The following is a 15,543-nucleotide window of genomic DNA, read 5'->3' as shown; positions in this document are numbered from 1 at the left end:
AAGTCGTATTCACAGCCATTGCCATAACCCTGCTGTGATAAGCATCTTCACCTATGTGTTTCACAGTGTGTGTGGTGTAGTGCCATTGGAAACATACCGCAGACTTTTATTATGTGATAACCTAAACGTGCCACCATTCCTTGCCGCAGGCGGTGTGAAGCGAGTATCCCGTTTTGCTGAGGCAGCATCATGTTTCAGCTTGATTTAATTTTAGTTTCCTGCCGTCGTCCTAAAGCACTACGAAATAAGAAAATGACAAAGCACGTCTGGGGTCGCTCAAGCCCTGCCGGCTCAACACACATCGGCATCTTGTGCCGCAACAATTCTCACCGAGTGCACACGTCAGCACTTCCCACCAAATTGCCTTGCCCGAAAAGCTGCTGATCCAGGCCAAACGTGGTGCTCCCACTCTTTCTTTGATGACTTGCATTGCGAAGGCTACGATGTAGTGGGGCGAAGCTTGCTCACAATGCCACTACTTCCAATGTTAGCACCTATGACAAGCCAAACCGTCAAACGCGGTTGTCCTCAGCGAGCCACAGTATGCTTAGTCAGCAGGCTCATCAAGGCGCCCTGCAGCGGCCACAGTATCTGTGCTACGTTGCAGACAGCAGCTACATGGAACTGTAGTGCATATGCGCAGCGTTTGTTTTGAGCACAACATGGCTTGAGTGTGCTCACGCTCATATGCTCCAGTCTGGTCGTGCTACGTGGTGCGGGCCAGCTTTGTCCTTCACCACCTTGACCAATGGACAGTAGCCACATCCAACTAGCGCATTTTGGAGTGCTATCGGCTCAATACAAAGAAATGTCTATTAATGTGTCTAACTAGGAGCGGCCAGGAGTGAGAGAGTGCTGGCATTGGTGCATGTCATCTGACCTTAAGTTTCATGTGGTTTGAGGCAAGTTGAGAGTTCAAAACTATTCAAAACTAGCGAGACCCAACGGCTACAACACCGATAAGCAGGGTGGCCGAAGTTTAATTCCTACGCAGGCGGCTGCGGCCAAGCATGAGCAGACAATAGTCAGCTTCTTCCAGAAGTATGTAGGATAGAACAATAGGTTGAAGGCACACTAATCCAAACACCCTTTTTGATTGAGATCACCTGTTGGCCAATAGCAACTATGTACGGGAATCTTCCATATTACGAAATAAACCACCCAAAAAATTGAGGAGCAGGCTTCTGTTGAAAAAATAGCGTCGGAGAAAAAGATGACTTCGTGCTCTGCTTGCGAGCTCCACGCATCATGCAAGATTGCAAAATCTGGCTGAGATGTTCGCAGCAGCGTATGCTATACGCGCAATGTGTTTTTTTCACGAAGCCTAAGGGGTGGTTCAGGACCCCATTAACAAAACTGAAAAGTGTTGTCACTTTGAAGGTTTGTAAACACTACTACTACAAATTGCTACACACCACCACACAGCAAAAAGCTTAGTTCGGAGATGTAGTAGGAAGTAAATCAGGTTCAAATGAATTCCTTTAAAACTAGAACAACAGAAAGTTGGGCTAGTTGGTAAGAATTCATGTTAGAAAAAAGTTAAGTGTGTAGACACGGACATAAGAAAGAAATGGACAACACAAACGCCGTCTGCATTTTATGTTTTTCTCTTATTGTGCCTGTCTGCACACCTAACTTTTTTCCAACAGGACTAACCTACAGAACTGGTTCCGAGTGCGAAACTGAGCTTTACTCAAGGGCAAAGGACTTCAAATGCAATGACCTGCATTCTTCCATTGAAAATATTTTTAAAAGCTTTTGCACGCTTATGATTTGCTCAAATTGTACAGCAAGACCATGTTTCATGGTCTGGATAATTCAATGCACTTTGCACCATTCCTTGCCCAATTTGTCGAGAAAATATAGTGAAGTTGCCCCTACCTGCACGTTTCTTGGTGTCCACATCACACCTCCCAGTGATTAACCCCTTAACTGCCGTGACAAATTCGTAAAAATTTTTTTTATAAGTGCAGGAAAGCAAAGAAAAACGGCGAAATTCATAGCCCAAAATTGCCAGAAATTCATGTCGAGTTAACTCGTCATTTGTACTAGAGGAGGCTCACTGCGATAGAGAGTTATCTTGTCATTCGCTGTTAAGGAGTTCATAAAAACTAATTTTGCTTGAAGTGACAAGGAAATGTCATACCCACCATGTTTTGGACATCACTCATTACAAGAAGCACAGATGAGAGCAACTTCACATTCTTCTTCTTGGCAAACAAGGCTAGTAGTTTTATAGCAATTAACAATCCTAACCATAAAATGTGATCTCACTGTGAAACACGAGCCGAAACAAAGCAGCAGTAAGCACAAAATAATTTGTTACAGTTTTTAAGAGAAGAACACATGTCCCCGTGTAAGGTGCCTTTGATTTGTCATCCTGGGGTGCCCAGGGATGCCCAAGGTGCTGCGCTTGCAGCTAATGAGCACTGGTGTACACAATGTCTCAGGCACTCCTGAATAGTCCAGGATGACAAATCGAACAGACGCGCACACACCACTTACACATCACGAAACTATACGGGTAACCCAGCATTAAATAAGAGTTTCAACAAATGCAATTCAACTAGAAGATAAATAATGCATGCATTTCACTCACCCACATAAATGCTTCTAGTCTCACTTTGCTCATCACTTTCAAGATGCCTACATGGGCACCAGGACTAGACTCCTCAGGGCAGATTATCCTGCAAGCACAAACAGCCATGTTCACTCCTCATACGCATTAATGCTGATATATGAAACCCAGTCATTCATAGTGCCCCAACCACATGGGCAAATTAAGTACCACTTTGAGCGGGTGTCACTAGGCAGTAGTATCACTTGAAGGCTGTCGCATGGGAAAGTTTAGAGACACATGCTGCAGAATTCACTCGAAGGGGAGTGCCTTGTATGAGTGCACCTAGCTCAGTCCAACTTCCTCAAACTACACGATTTTAATTACAGCAGTTACAAGAGTAAACAAGAACAGCACAACACTAAGAGATTGGCATTTCTGCACAAGTATTGTATTTACTCATGCAAGGCCCGCAGCCAATTTCGGAGTGCTAAAATTTAGGAAAGGAAGCTTCACTGAGTGTCACAAACATGACGTGCCTGCATAGCCTCAGAGATCGCAGTGGTGCGCCTTTGCAATCTCGGAGGCCACGCACATATGCTGGTTTTTCTGGAAGCCACTAGTTGATGGCACCAGTTACTGACATTCCAACAATGGCTTTGTCCTCGTCGCCAAATCCCACCAAATCCCTATCACGCCCATCAAGCATAAACTGGCTGGAGGCATAGATTGTGTGTGCTTCAAATGTGTTGGCTGTGCTGAGGCATGTTGTCAGTCAGGTTTAGCTGCATCATTTTTCTGGCTGCATGTGCACAAATTTTGAATGCCTGGCACGCAGTTTCATTTGATAACATCGTCAAGAGCCTTCAAGGCGACATGAATCTCAAACATTAATGAATGACATGATCAGCTTTGGAACAGCGCCGATTAGGTGTACTCTTCAAACGATAAGGGCAGCAGAAGCAATGAAAACAACTGAACACATGTTCATAGTCATTCGCCAGTGGTTGCATAATGCTTCATTGTAGTATGAGAACAGTTCAAGGCTTCAATGAGTAGTCATAAACATGCCTCGAGTAAAACGCGCACCCTGTAAAATAAACGGAAAAAAAATGAGGGCCTTGTACGAGTAAATATGGTATTCAAGCAGTGTTTGTTTCAGTCATCAAAATAAGTGTACTGCATTTCCAACGCACAATTTAAGCCACTGATCTCTACTATAGAGGGCTGGATAGCGTGTCGAGCGTTCTCGTCTGAAGCCAGCCTTGTCCCAGAAGTTGGCACTTCACAACTTTGCAGCAGCACTTCGCATGCATGGGAGTTTAGCATTTGTTAATTTCTTCACCTAAAATAGCTGCTTGTTGCGCCGTAAACTACTGTAGCAAGCCCAAGAAGTCTTTTGAGAAGACGTCCAGAATTTTTCATCGCAGTGCCGACAGCGTTGGTGATTGAGAAAACACTTTATGTAAGGAAAAGAACTATCACATACGGGTTCACATTATTGTAAAAGTTCTTGCCGGACACGTATAGACCAGAACACAACCTAAAGCACAGAAAACCACGAAGAAAAATTGGTACATCCACAATACTATCTGCCTGCATGTACTAGTAAGTGCAGTATAAACCCTGCTTCTGAAACAACCCGCCACACAGCACTGCGCTTCTGCTGGCTTCACCTGCACCCGACTCAGCAAGCAGCAGCCAGCAAAACATAGTAGAGATCATCGATTTAAGCAGTCACCGTCACCGCATTTTGCCCTGCAGTTAATTAGACAATGGCTCCGGTGTGCAAGGATATTTTTGCCCAAGCAGTTTATGCAAATGCCACTTAAAATGTTTTTCACAATAAAAAAGCTGCAATTTACAAATGCTAATAACTGTTCCATGTGCTTTTGTAGCACTTTTTGTAGCATCCAATCACTATTGCTCTCAATTATGTGTGAAACTTTGTTTTACCATGTAGCAATGAGCCATCAAAATAGGACTTGCTCAAAGCAACATTAGCCTGCATTTCTGACAGAGGTTTTGCAACTTAAGCTACATGAAGGCAGCTCACAGACAAGCATATTTGTTACCATGGACAATTCTGCTCAATCTATCATTTCATACTTTGCACTGCCTACTGACCAAATCTAAAACTGCCATTACAGGTACCCAGCACTATTTTGGCACAGATCAAATACTGACTGAGCACAATGATCTTCTACACTCACTACAACTGCTACTTCGACTATGCACGGTATACTGCAGCTAACAATATCAGCAATATGGTAGTTAATGCCATGACACAATGGACATGCTGTGTACTTACTCATCAGGGTAAGGAGGTTCAGGAAAATCCACAGTGCCACACTCATGAGCTGCTAATGTTACTCCAGCTATGTAAGGGCCCTGGGGAACAGGAGCAATAGGTTGTACAATGCAAACCACTATTACCTAAATATGATAAGAGACATGCACAAAAAAGTCTGGCAGATTATGGAGATGGGTTTGCACAAGGCTCACCCTACGAGCGACGGTCAGAAAAGGACACAATACTCCTCCACTCTGCAACGCACAAAGGCGCTACAGCAGGGTTCATCGACTCTCCGATACAGCGCAGAGAAGGCTCCAGAGTCAGATCGCGAACAAGCAAGGGTTTATTCACCCAAGATACAGCACAGTGCAACAGTCACGGCGCTTATGAGCAAAGGCCCACCGCAAGATCAATCGAGTATGCACGCCCGCTGCACTAGGGCTAACCAGGAAGCAGTCCACCAAGCATGCGAACAAGAAGCCATGGGAGCAAAGGTCCCATGTAACCACCTCATTGCAAGCCTGTGAGCATCTGCTGAGGCAACGAAGCCCTAAGTGTAAGAGAGCTCGGGTGGAGAGGGCACCCACGGGCCGCCACTCGGGAAGCCAATCAGGGCACGTCCCTGAGACACTTGCTCGCATGGTGCCTCGATCCCGAGAGGGAGAGGCATGGTTTGTGCTGGAAATAAGCTCCGGCACGCTAGCCGTGTCCGCCATGTTGCCGTTATGGTCGCAGTTCCCAGATATCAAGCTAAGCACAACACGCGAGCTGGGGGACGAGGCGCGGGAAGGCAACTAGATACCCACAAGATCTAACAAAATGGGAAGACAGAGCATCTGGATACAGCTATAGCGTTTTCTGCAATCTCGGGGACTATTATGTGGTAAAATCAGAGTTGTCAGACAAAAGCACACTCACAAGTCGCACAGCTATAAAGTGGATGCAATGGGATATGAGCACACATAAATTCCACCTACAAAAACTAAAGTAAGATTTGTGTACATAGCCACTCAGCATTACTGGAAAATTCAAATGCCAAAGGAGGTGTTTCAGTCTGCCTCATAGCTAGTTATGGCATGAATATGTACCATGGTGCCTGGCCTTAGGATTCAGAAGCTTAAATAATGAGCATGTTGAGTACAGCCTTCATCAAAAGTTTCCAAGCAACTTGCTCCAAAAGTTACAGTATCTGTTGCCAGGCTCTGCTGCATGGCTGTAACATGCCTGGCACTTATACACCGAGGTTCAGGAGAGAGAGCGACACTGTTCCTCACTCCACTACACATTCCCAAACTCTGGGCCTGTGAGCCAAATTTTTACATTCATGCCAGTACAGAGCCTAAAGATATATTCTTTCACATGTTAAAAGTGGCTTCAAAACTTCATAAACAAAGTTGGTATGGTGAACTGCATGGGACAAGTGTCAGAAAAGCTAACATGAAGACAGCAAGCACTTAGCAAGGAGGAGGATGCAGAAGAGCAAATAAAGACTGGTTACCTAGCGCTCACAACATGAACGTGACCAAGCTTGAAATTTTATGATACACAATCTTGTACATTTCATCCTTGCATAGCCCCAAATCCACAGAGGCAAAGCATGAACCTCGTCAATAAAGCAGTCATTATTTCATCACTTCTTGCCCCGACAAAACAAAATATATTTGGTACAATGTGTACCTACCAGGTATAACAGAAATGTGTGTAGACCTGTCCCCAAGCCAACAGAAGACAGAACTCCAAGGCCCACCCAATAGGCACACCAGAGCATTTTCTTCTCTACGAACAGTATGTACTGCACAGAAAAGAAGCTAAATAATCACCCAGGATGCCAACCATTCCTACACACATTCCATAAAAAAAAGCAACACAATACACACTTTGCACACCTCTTGCACAACGATCTACACTTCAGACTAATAAAACAGAACAAAGTGCCTTAAATAGAAAAAACAAGTGAGCAATGCTCCATTTTTTAGTTATATAGCTGGCCCATTCGTATGTTAGTAACATGTCCGAGACAAAACTGAGTCACTACACTTGCCTATAATACTGCTGCAGAAAATGGCATCATAAATAGGGGTAGCCTCATGTTTGACTGCTGCTAGTGACAAGCAAGCCGCTAAGTGTGCTCGAAATATTGTGGAAAGTCAAATGCAACAGTTCCAACAGTTTCATTTTTGCCACTGTGCTTACTTCCATTAGCTCCCCTAAAGCTGTACCAATATTGCATCAAAGGAAGAGGAAGGGTGTTGCTTGCTGCAGGCAGACCTAGCCTTGCAAATATTGCTGGCAATCGATCCACCTGAGTGCCAGCTATCAACTGCAATATGGGCTCAAACATTTCGCAGTCCAACTAACAACACCAGGTATCAACAACAAGTTGACACAGAAACCAATAGATTGCGCATGTTCCAAACCATGACAGCCTGCACAGCTCACCATTCACTTCCCAACCCTGCATCGGCTCACCGTTCACTATGGAATATTGAACACTATACAGTTATGTAAACAGTTGTGGCTCCCTAGATAGCCATGTGTTGGGTACTACTAGAACACATCCTGCAAGCCCAAGCACTTGTTAGCCCTCACAACAATACAAAGTATGTGCAGACCTTATGCATGGTGAGAAAAACTACCTGGAGGACCAGTGTACAATGTATTGGACATTTCCCTGGACACACCAAAAAGCTGAAACAGTACAGTTAAAGAAAGAAAAAGTAAAGGTGTGGTAAAAAAAAGTGAAAACACAACATACTCAGTGCCAGGAAAGCTCAAGAATGCTTACAATTCGTGTAGTTAAACTTTGGTTTTCAGCAGTAATTTTAAGGCACAGACCAAAGAATATTTTCGGGCAAGAATTTTTCCAAAATGTACAGTAATGAACAGGCTACAATTTTTTCATGCAATGACATTTTTCTCCATGCCTTTGCCTAACACTCTTTTCTCAGCATGAATGATTGAAAGATGAGCAATAAAAGCAATGCATTGGCCATTTCTGTCACAGTTTTAACAACATTAATGCAAAGCTTATACGAGGGCTGCCTACCTTTTGATGAGATCCCTCAATGTAGTAGGCAATAGTGCATAGAAGGAACACTAACAATGCAGCCATGACTTGTTTCCTATGCCGCCACAGCCTGCATGGAAGTACAACATTGTCTGCACCAACAGCCAAACAAGATAAAACACAATAGCAAACCCAGATTATGCACAATTAGAGAAGACAATTGGGCTATTTGGTGCTCATTGCAGACTTCAGACATCATTAACACTAGTGCGAAAAAGACATCGGACAACAGCAAGAAGCACACAGGACAGAACACTAGACTTCAATTGAATTTTCACTACAAAGAAACATAGGATTCATGGGATGCACAGAACCTAGATGCAAAAAAAGCAAAGTTCATTCTTCCCTTTCCCCCCCCTCTAACACAGGAGCTACTGGAACAAGTCGAGATAGAAAGGTTATTTTCCAGATACAAACAATCTTTCTTGGCAAGAGTCAGGGCCACACCTATCACCTGCTTTCTTGATTACAACATGCTTTGAATATTTTTCTATCGGCCTGTCTCTGGAGCCACCTGAGCACACAGGTGCTTTGAAACTGCACGGTGTATGAGCACATATGGCAATGATCAGCCACATGACCACCAGCCACTAAGGCACTGATATCTGCCCTATGCTCCCTCAAGCGATCCTTTAAACACCGACCCTTTTGGTCAATATAGCACTTGGCAAACGATAGCGGAATCATGTAAACTACAACCACATGACAGTCAACAAGGTGCGTGGCATTCTTTTTCAAACAAGCGTCAGTATGTTGACTTTCATTCATCATGTGGCAAATTGTCAATAGCTTTTATGGTGCCGTGAAATGACCAGAATACCCCAAGTTCCTGCTACCTTCTTGAGGCGGTGCGACATAATGTGCATGTATGGCACCAGCACTGGATACACCTGGTGCTATTGTTCAAATCAATCAGTGGGCTGCCGGTGTTGCTGGACCTCATAAATTAGGTTCTCAGCCACGGCACACACACTATCGTATCTTCAGGGAATTCGGCACTACGCAGTTGACAAGATCTCCTAGATCCCTAAATTAGATTCAATGACAGCCTACTTTGCTGGACGAATTGTCCTTTATACAAAATCTCCTTAACTATAATTTGGCTCACTCTATAGTGAGAAGGGGAATAGCGAGAAACTGCCTCCGAGCCTCTTTGTAGAAATCCTGTGAGCACCAGGTAGCCTGTAACATGCAATACCAGGCTAGTCGACGAGAGGGTATTGGCATGATGCTATATCACCTTCACTCTCACTCTCAGAAGCCTGTTTTATCGCCATGTTCATTGTCCATGCACGCTCTTGCCTGCATTCTAACTGTGCCTTGGCGAGGCCAAATCAAACACGCCAAGCATCCTGACATGCTCGCTTGCCCAGGAGGCGTTCACAACTCAAAGGACCATGCAGCAGCATTCAGATGGACACTAACGTTTTCGCATTCACAACTCGTAAAAAGTGCTTAGGTGTCAGACTTTTTTTAAGCCTTCATGTACAAACACAGCCCAAATATGTGAAACCTCCAATGTCATACTGATACCATGGTGAACAGTGCACACAAAAGAACAAGGAAGAGCGAACATGTGTGCTCACTACTATGAGATGACTTGTGGAATAAGCCTGAGGGTGCAAGCATTGGCAATGTTCAAGAACTGCCAACATTTTAACTTTGCTTCTTCATAGCGAACTTCCAAGGGAAGCTAAACGTCTAAAAAGAAAAAGTACGCATCAGATTCTGTCTGTCCCCTGTGCTGCATGACTTGCATCTAGCACAGTGCAACTGAGACCTAGACGCCAACCTAAGGGAGTCAGCTGTGTCCAAGGTGTGTAGGTATGGAGACGACAATCATGTGACCTTCTCACTGGATGCAATCATCTGAATATACAGAACTTATTCGAGGTATTTTAGAAAACAGTCTCCCAAGCTTTGCAAGAAAAAAAAAAAGGAGGGAGCTTGTGAACTTCAGTTCTTAGATACAGTATGTGGGTCATCTTACAATGTGATTACATATGCTGGAGGTACACCCCAACGCTCCAAGAAAAGCCTGCTCCTTAATTCCTCAGCACATTCCAAGCTGATCAAGCAGGGGATTTCCATTACCACTTTCAAATGCACACTCTACAGGTCCTGCCAGCATCACATAAATGTAACCTTCGAAACACAAGTGCCACGCTTCCCATATATTGACTTCCCAAATGAACCCCTACACAGCTCAGCAAAATGACTTCGAATCAGCATTCACCAAGGAACCATCAAAAAGTAAAAAAAGCGACGTCCCTCATGCATTCCTGTAATACTATGTAGTCATAAAGTCTCTCACAGAGTAAAAAAAAATAACAAGTGGAGGTGCACAGTTCTATTTTTTTTATTCAACCAAACTGCTTAACTGCACTGTGCAAGCCTGTAAATTTGTCAGAATCAGCTCATGTTGCAATAAACACCACAGAAATAGTTTTAAGCAATGCTGCAAAAAGAACACATATGACACGCCTTCATCTGCAGAAAATTTTATATGGGACAAACTGGTAGGTGCATTAATGGCAGACGCATCACTAGCAAATATGGGTGTTTTCCCGTTTTTGATCAAGTGCTCAGTATAAATAATTTTAGGGACCACCACGCACTTGTGCAAATATGGGAAGCATACACCATCCACAAGAATGGATGGCACACCTTCATAAGCAAGTGTGCTGCATTTCATAGGCTGCATCCTAAACTGCATCCACAGGCTTTTTGACAAATAGTTTTTAAGTATCCCGAACAATAAAATAGCTTCCTTTGACAAGTGACCGTTACCACCCCATCATTTTTTAAAATTCATGTACTCATTTTCAGCTGACACATTTACACAGGCCTTTCATTTTTGTTATTATTGAGGTTATACCTTTTCTCTTAACATGTATACAAAGTGTCTTTTTGCAGATTTGCAGTACATTAGTATTGTGTTCCGTGCTTGAGCATTGTTGGAGACCAATAACCACATTTGCTTTTATCCACTTTCTTACGTGCCGCTTTTTATTGGTAATAACGTCTGTCAAGTAATGCAACTGTTCACCATGGATTGCCTCTTTGTGCCTTTTTCTTTCTATTTTTTTTAATGGTGCATTCTTTCCAGATAACTCCATGTTATATAACACCATCATTGACAGGCAGCACATCTTCTTTGTATTTCTTTCTTATCAACACTGTTTGCTACGGTACATGCAAACCAACTAGCCTGATTTCCTACTCTCATAGAGCCATGCTGTCATTGGCAGTGCAGCCTGGGCATGGTATTCTAACATGAAAGTCTAGCCCTCACTTTATTTCTTTGAGGAAGTCACAAATAGAGTTCAAAAGTAACAGACAACTAGCCTTAACTAATTTAGCGTCCCCTTAAGCCTGTATTCAAAATTTCTGCAAATCGTAATGCCAGTGAGGGATGCAGGGAGAGAGAGGATGTTTGCTCACCTGACACCCATGTCAAGGGCAAGCACAAAGAGCTCACTGAAGAAATAGCGCAATGTCATGACGGGTCTCCGCCAGAGCACCAGGCTCTTGCGGTCCACACAGCCAGCCAGCAGCTCCATGCGCAGGGCCTCCTTTTGCGAGCTGGTGGTAGAGGCCAGGCCTCCATTGGCCACCCCACCTAGGGACTCCGACGTCTTGCGCTGGCGCACTGCCAACTCTACCTTGGTGGAATCACTTGCATCGGCTGCCATCTGGTCCTGGTCCCACTTTTCCAATCGCTTCACCTGGCAGGGCCCATAAACATGCACACTAAGCTTATCCACCAGACAGTAGGCAACATTTTATAAATACTTACTGAAAGAACAGGTACTGATATAGCCAAATATTACTGCACAATGGATCAGGCCAAGAACAAGCAATGTGAGGAAGACTGCAACGTTTCATCGGACAGAAGAATAGCTAGACCTATTTCATGATGGTAAGAGTGCATGCACAGTGGCCCTGCCAGCACCATGAGAATGGCACCATAGTACCTATTTTCACTGCTTTTCTGCTGCACTCGCGTTCAAGGCAACATTGAGGGAAACACAGAGGAGAACACCATTGTGTATGTTTCCAGTCAATTTTGGAGAGAAGTTTGGGGGCACATCTCGACTCCACTCCTATAGTAGAATCTTTTAATGCGATTAGCATTCTTTGGGAGCTTCACCCAGTTTGCGGTATGTCGGTTTGTCCTCGGCTAACGTCTTTCGTGTTAATTTGGCTCACTGGGTAGTCCATGGTCTAATAGGTAGAGCATCGGGCTGCTGTGCCAAGGGAGCCGGGATCGAAACCAACCACTGGACCAATTTGGGTAAGTGGCCCTGGCTATGTGACACTGGTTATGTGCTGGGAAAGGCCTTTCTTTGTTTATAGGAAAGGCCCTTTCTTTACCCATGAATTGCCGGTCAACAATTGTTTGCAGTTTTTGGATGTTAACATTAAACGTTTAGGAGGGCGTGTCTGCGGGATGCATCTTCCCAGGACAAGGAATATCGTCCTTATGGCTCCATACATTCGAAGACTTAAAAGGGTTATCACCTCTCTTTGCCTAGAATCTGCTTAGATTAAGTCCTGTGCTCATGTGGTTTGGGGCAGCTTTAGCATTCATATTGGCAGACATGAAGAGGCGGGCTTCCCATACTCTGTCATATCTGCAGTGGCAAAGACCCTATTACGAAAAATGAAAGAAAGAAAACCAGTTCCAAGCCAGGACAAAGGCAACCACAAGTGGTCCCCTATACGCACCGCGTGGCGCATAGCCTGAAAAAGGTTTTGGTCAGGTATGAACTGCCTGTTGTATTCTCAGCCCTTAAAAAGCTGAGTGGATTATGTGCACGCATCGAAAGGAAGCAGCAGCTCCAGTGCGATAATAAGCATGGCAAGCCCTCTGCGGACTGTGCCGCTGGTGTTGTGTATGAAATCCCACTGACATGTGGGCAGGTCTATATTGACCAAATGGGCTGGTGTATCAACGATAGAGCATGGGCGCACCGTAAATCGTTAGGAAAGAGAACTAAGTCGAATTTGCCCCTTCACTGCAATGAGTGCAAGTGTGAGCCGGTGCTTGGTGATGAGTATTATAGGCAGAAGTCTCAATAAGCTGGCATGTGAGGTACTGGAGGCCTTTCTTATTGGTAAAAAAAGCCAGAGCATGTTGCAGTGACTCGTCGGCTGCCCTACAAAGAAAGCAAATTGACTTCATGCAATCTTTTTTAGGATCATAAGGACTTAATAGGAAACCGCTAGGTTTGACATGATCAGTTCTTAAAAAAAAATTAAATTATGGGGTTTAACGTGCCAAAACCACTTTCTGATTATGAGGCACGCCGTAGTGGAGGACTCTGGAAATTTCGACCACCTGGGATTCTTTAACGTGCACCTAAATCTAAGTAGACGGGTGTTTTCGCATTTCGCCCCCATCGAAATGCGGCAGCCGTGGCCAGGATTCGATCCCGCGACCTCGTGCTCAGCAGCCCAACACCATAGCCACTGAGCAACCACGGCGGGTATGATCAGTTCTGCTTGGCGTGTTTGGTCAGTTGGTTTTTTTAGGCACTATAAGTGTTCCTGGTCGTTGTTTTATTGCTTTGTTGTACTGTTGATTTTGTTTGGTTGTTTTATTGTTTTTGACTATGCTATTGCTATGGTCACGTGACTCTGCTTTTGCTATGATTATCTGGCATCGGTATTGCTAACATATTCATCACAGGGCTTAGGGTAACGATAGATGTAAAATCCCTAGGAAGATAGAAGGTGCATGTGGCCTTTGGAATTTATTGGTTTTTCCTTGACGGTTGGTTGCGATAATGCCGAGTGTGCGATGGTCATGTGACAGAGTGCCCTTTATAAATTAGAGCCCCATTCTGTCGAATAAAGAGTTGGTAGTACAGCCTCATTCCTGTCTTCTTGTACGCTTCCTGTGTGCGTCTTTTTTGGCAGGTTATTTCTCAATCTTAATGTGCTGCCAACTTGGGTCACTGGGTAACGTTCCAGTGGGTATGTGCCATATGTGCCGCTCTTCAATGAACCCCTTTTATGCCAACTTGGGTCACTTAGAACTAGGTCATGTGCAAGTTCTTGTTGTCCATGGGTAACAAGCTCACTATGTAGCATGCCCTCCTAGCACTGACTATGTGCCACTGGTAAGGACACTTAACAAGTGCACCAAGCAGAAGAATATGCCATGCAACTCGCCTCGGTGAACTGGCATAGATTCTGTGACTCCTTCAGTGGCCACCTGGATACAGCCAAGAAGTGGCACATCCTCAAAGCTATCCTGGACCCCATCAAAACCAAAGGAGGACACAGGGGGAACGGTTACTACACACCTACCCAGGTCGCCAGCAAGACCAAGTGCTATGGAGATCCCGCTCCCACACAACCATGTACAACATCCTACACAGGACAACCCAACCCACTAATGGATGAACATATCACAGAAAATGAAATGACAGCAGAAAATGAAATGAAGGCGGCCATCGCAGCCACCACCCTTAACACAGCGGCGGGCACGGACCGCATCATTAACTCCATGATCGGAAACCTCAACGACAAGTCCATCGCCATGCTCACGACCTTTCTCAACCAACACTGGGAACAAGGTACGGTGCCGGCGATGTGGAAACACACACGAATAATCATCATACCCAAACCGGGTGAGAAATCGGCAATTGAAAATCTCAGACCCATCTTGCTCACGCCCTGCCTCGGCAAGGTGTTTGAGAAAATTATAAACACGTGACTACAGAGACACTTAGACGACAACAAATACCTGCCGGACACCATGTTCAGTTTCTGCGCAGGCCTGTCCACACAAGACATACTACTCCAAATCAAGGAAGAGGTCCTGAGCAACGTTCCCTACAGCGGCGAATACATCCTTCCAGCAATCGACATCAAAGGGGGCTTTCGACAATGTCAGCCACCAAGGAATCCTAGAAGGACTCGCGAACACCAACTGCGGTGAGCAAACGCACAAGTATGTTCAGAGCTTCCTGAGCCACCGCACGGCGGTGCTAAAGATGGGGGAGGTGCAGACTCCAGTGTACCGCCTTCCCAACAAGGGCACACCACAAGGAGCTGTCATCTCACCCACGCTCCTAAACGTCACCATGATCGGCCTCACAAGCAAACTGCAGGACATCAAAGTTCTTCGGCATGTGGTCTATGCAGACGACATTACACACTGGACCACAACAGTGCCCTTATTGAAAAAGAAGAACAGCTGCAAACTGCAGCTCACCTCATCCAAGAACATGTCAGTCAACGGGAACTACAATGCTCCCTTCTCCCTCAAGAAATCGAGCTCCTACGAGCATGGCGAGGCCGGGATAAACACACGGTCCCCACAGACTCAACAAGAAAACTAAGGTGCACCTCAACGGGTGCGTAATACCAGAGAAGCCATTGCTCAGGGTGCTAGGCATGTGGCTGCAGTCCAACCAGCAGGCCGCACACACCCTTGCCCTCTTCAAAACCAGTGTTGAGGCGATATCATACATGATCTCCCGCAAAACATCCAAGAACAAAGGCATGAAGGAAGGGAACATCCTCCGGCTGGTCAGAAGCCTGGTGGTGAGCAGAATCACATACAGCCATCTCACACACACATCTCGCACAGTCCGAGATGAAACAGGT

At 45.0% G+C, this 15,543-nt stretch overlaps 1 protein-coding gene across 7 annotated transcripts in view; it reads right to left on the bottom strand.

The window, feature by feature from the left end:
- Window positions 1-15,543, bottom strand: part of Tango5 (Transport and Golgi organization 5) — a 32,855-nt gene that overhangs the window by 11,881 nt on the left and 5,431 nt on the right. For all 7 annotated transcript variants that reach the window (XM_065427397.1, XM_065427401.1, XM_065427404.1 and 4 more), the window contains exons 2-6: window positions 11,365-11,648; window positions 7,900-7,990; window positions 6,535-6,645; window positions 4,869-4,948; window positions 2,600-2,687 (exon numbers count right to left, since the gene is read on the bottom strand). In XM_065427397.1, coding sequence (XP_065283469.1) covers window positions 2,600-2,687; window positions 4,869-4,948; window positions 6,535-6,645; window positions 7,900-7,990; window positions 11,365-11,648 — 654 coding nt within the window. The remainder of the gene's footprint in view (window positions 1-2,599; window positions 2,688-4,868; window positions 4,949-6,534; window positions 6,646-7,899; window positions 7,991-11,364; window positions 11,649-15,543) is intronic.

Source organism: Dermacentor albipictus, chromosome 2 (assembly GCF_038994185.2).
Source record: "Dermacentor albipictus isolate Rhodes 1998 colony chromosome 2, USDA_Dalb.pri_finalv2, whole genome shotgun sequence".
Classification (NCBI taxonomy): Eukaryota; Metazoa; Arthropoda; class Arachnida; order Ixodida; family Ixodidae; genus Dermacentor; species Dermacentor albipictus.
Note: the sequence above shows the minus strand (reverse complement) of the source record. Positions and strands in the feature narration are given on the sequence as shown.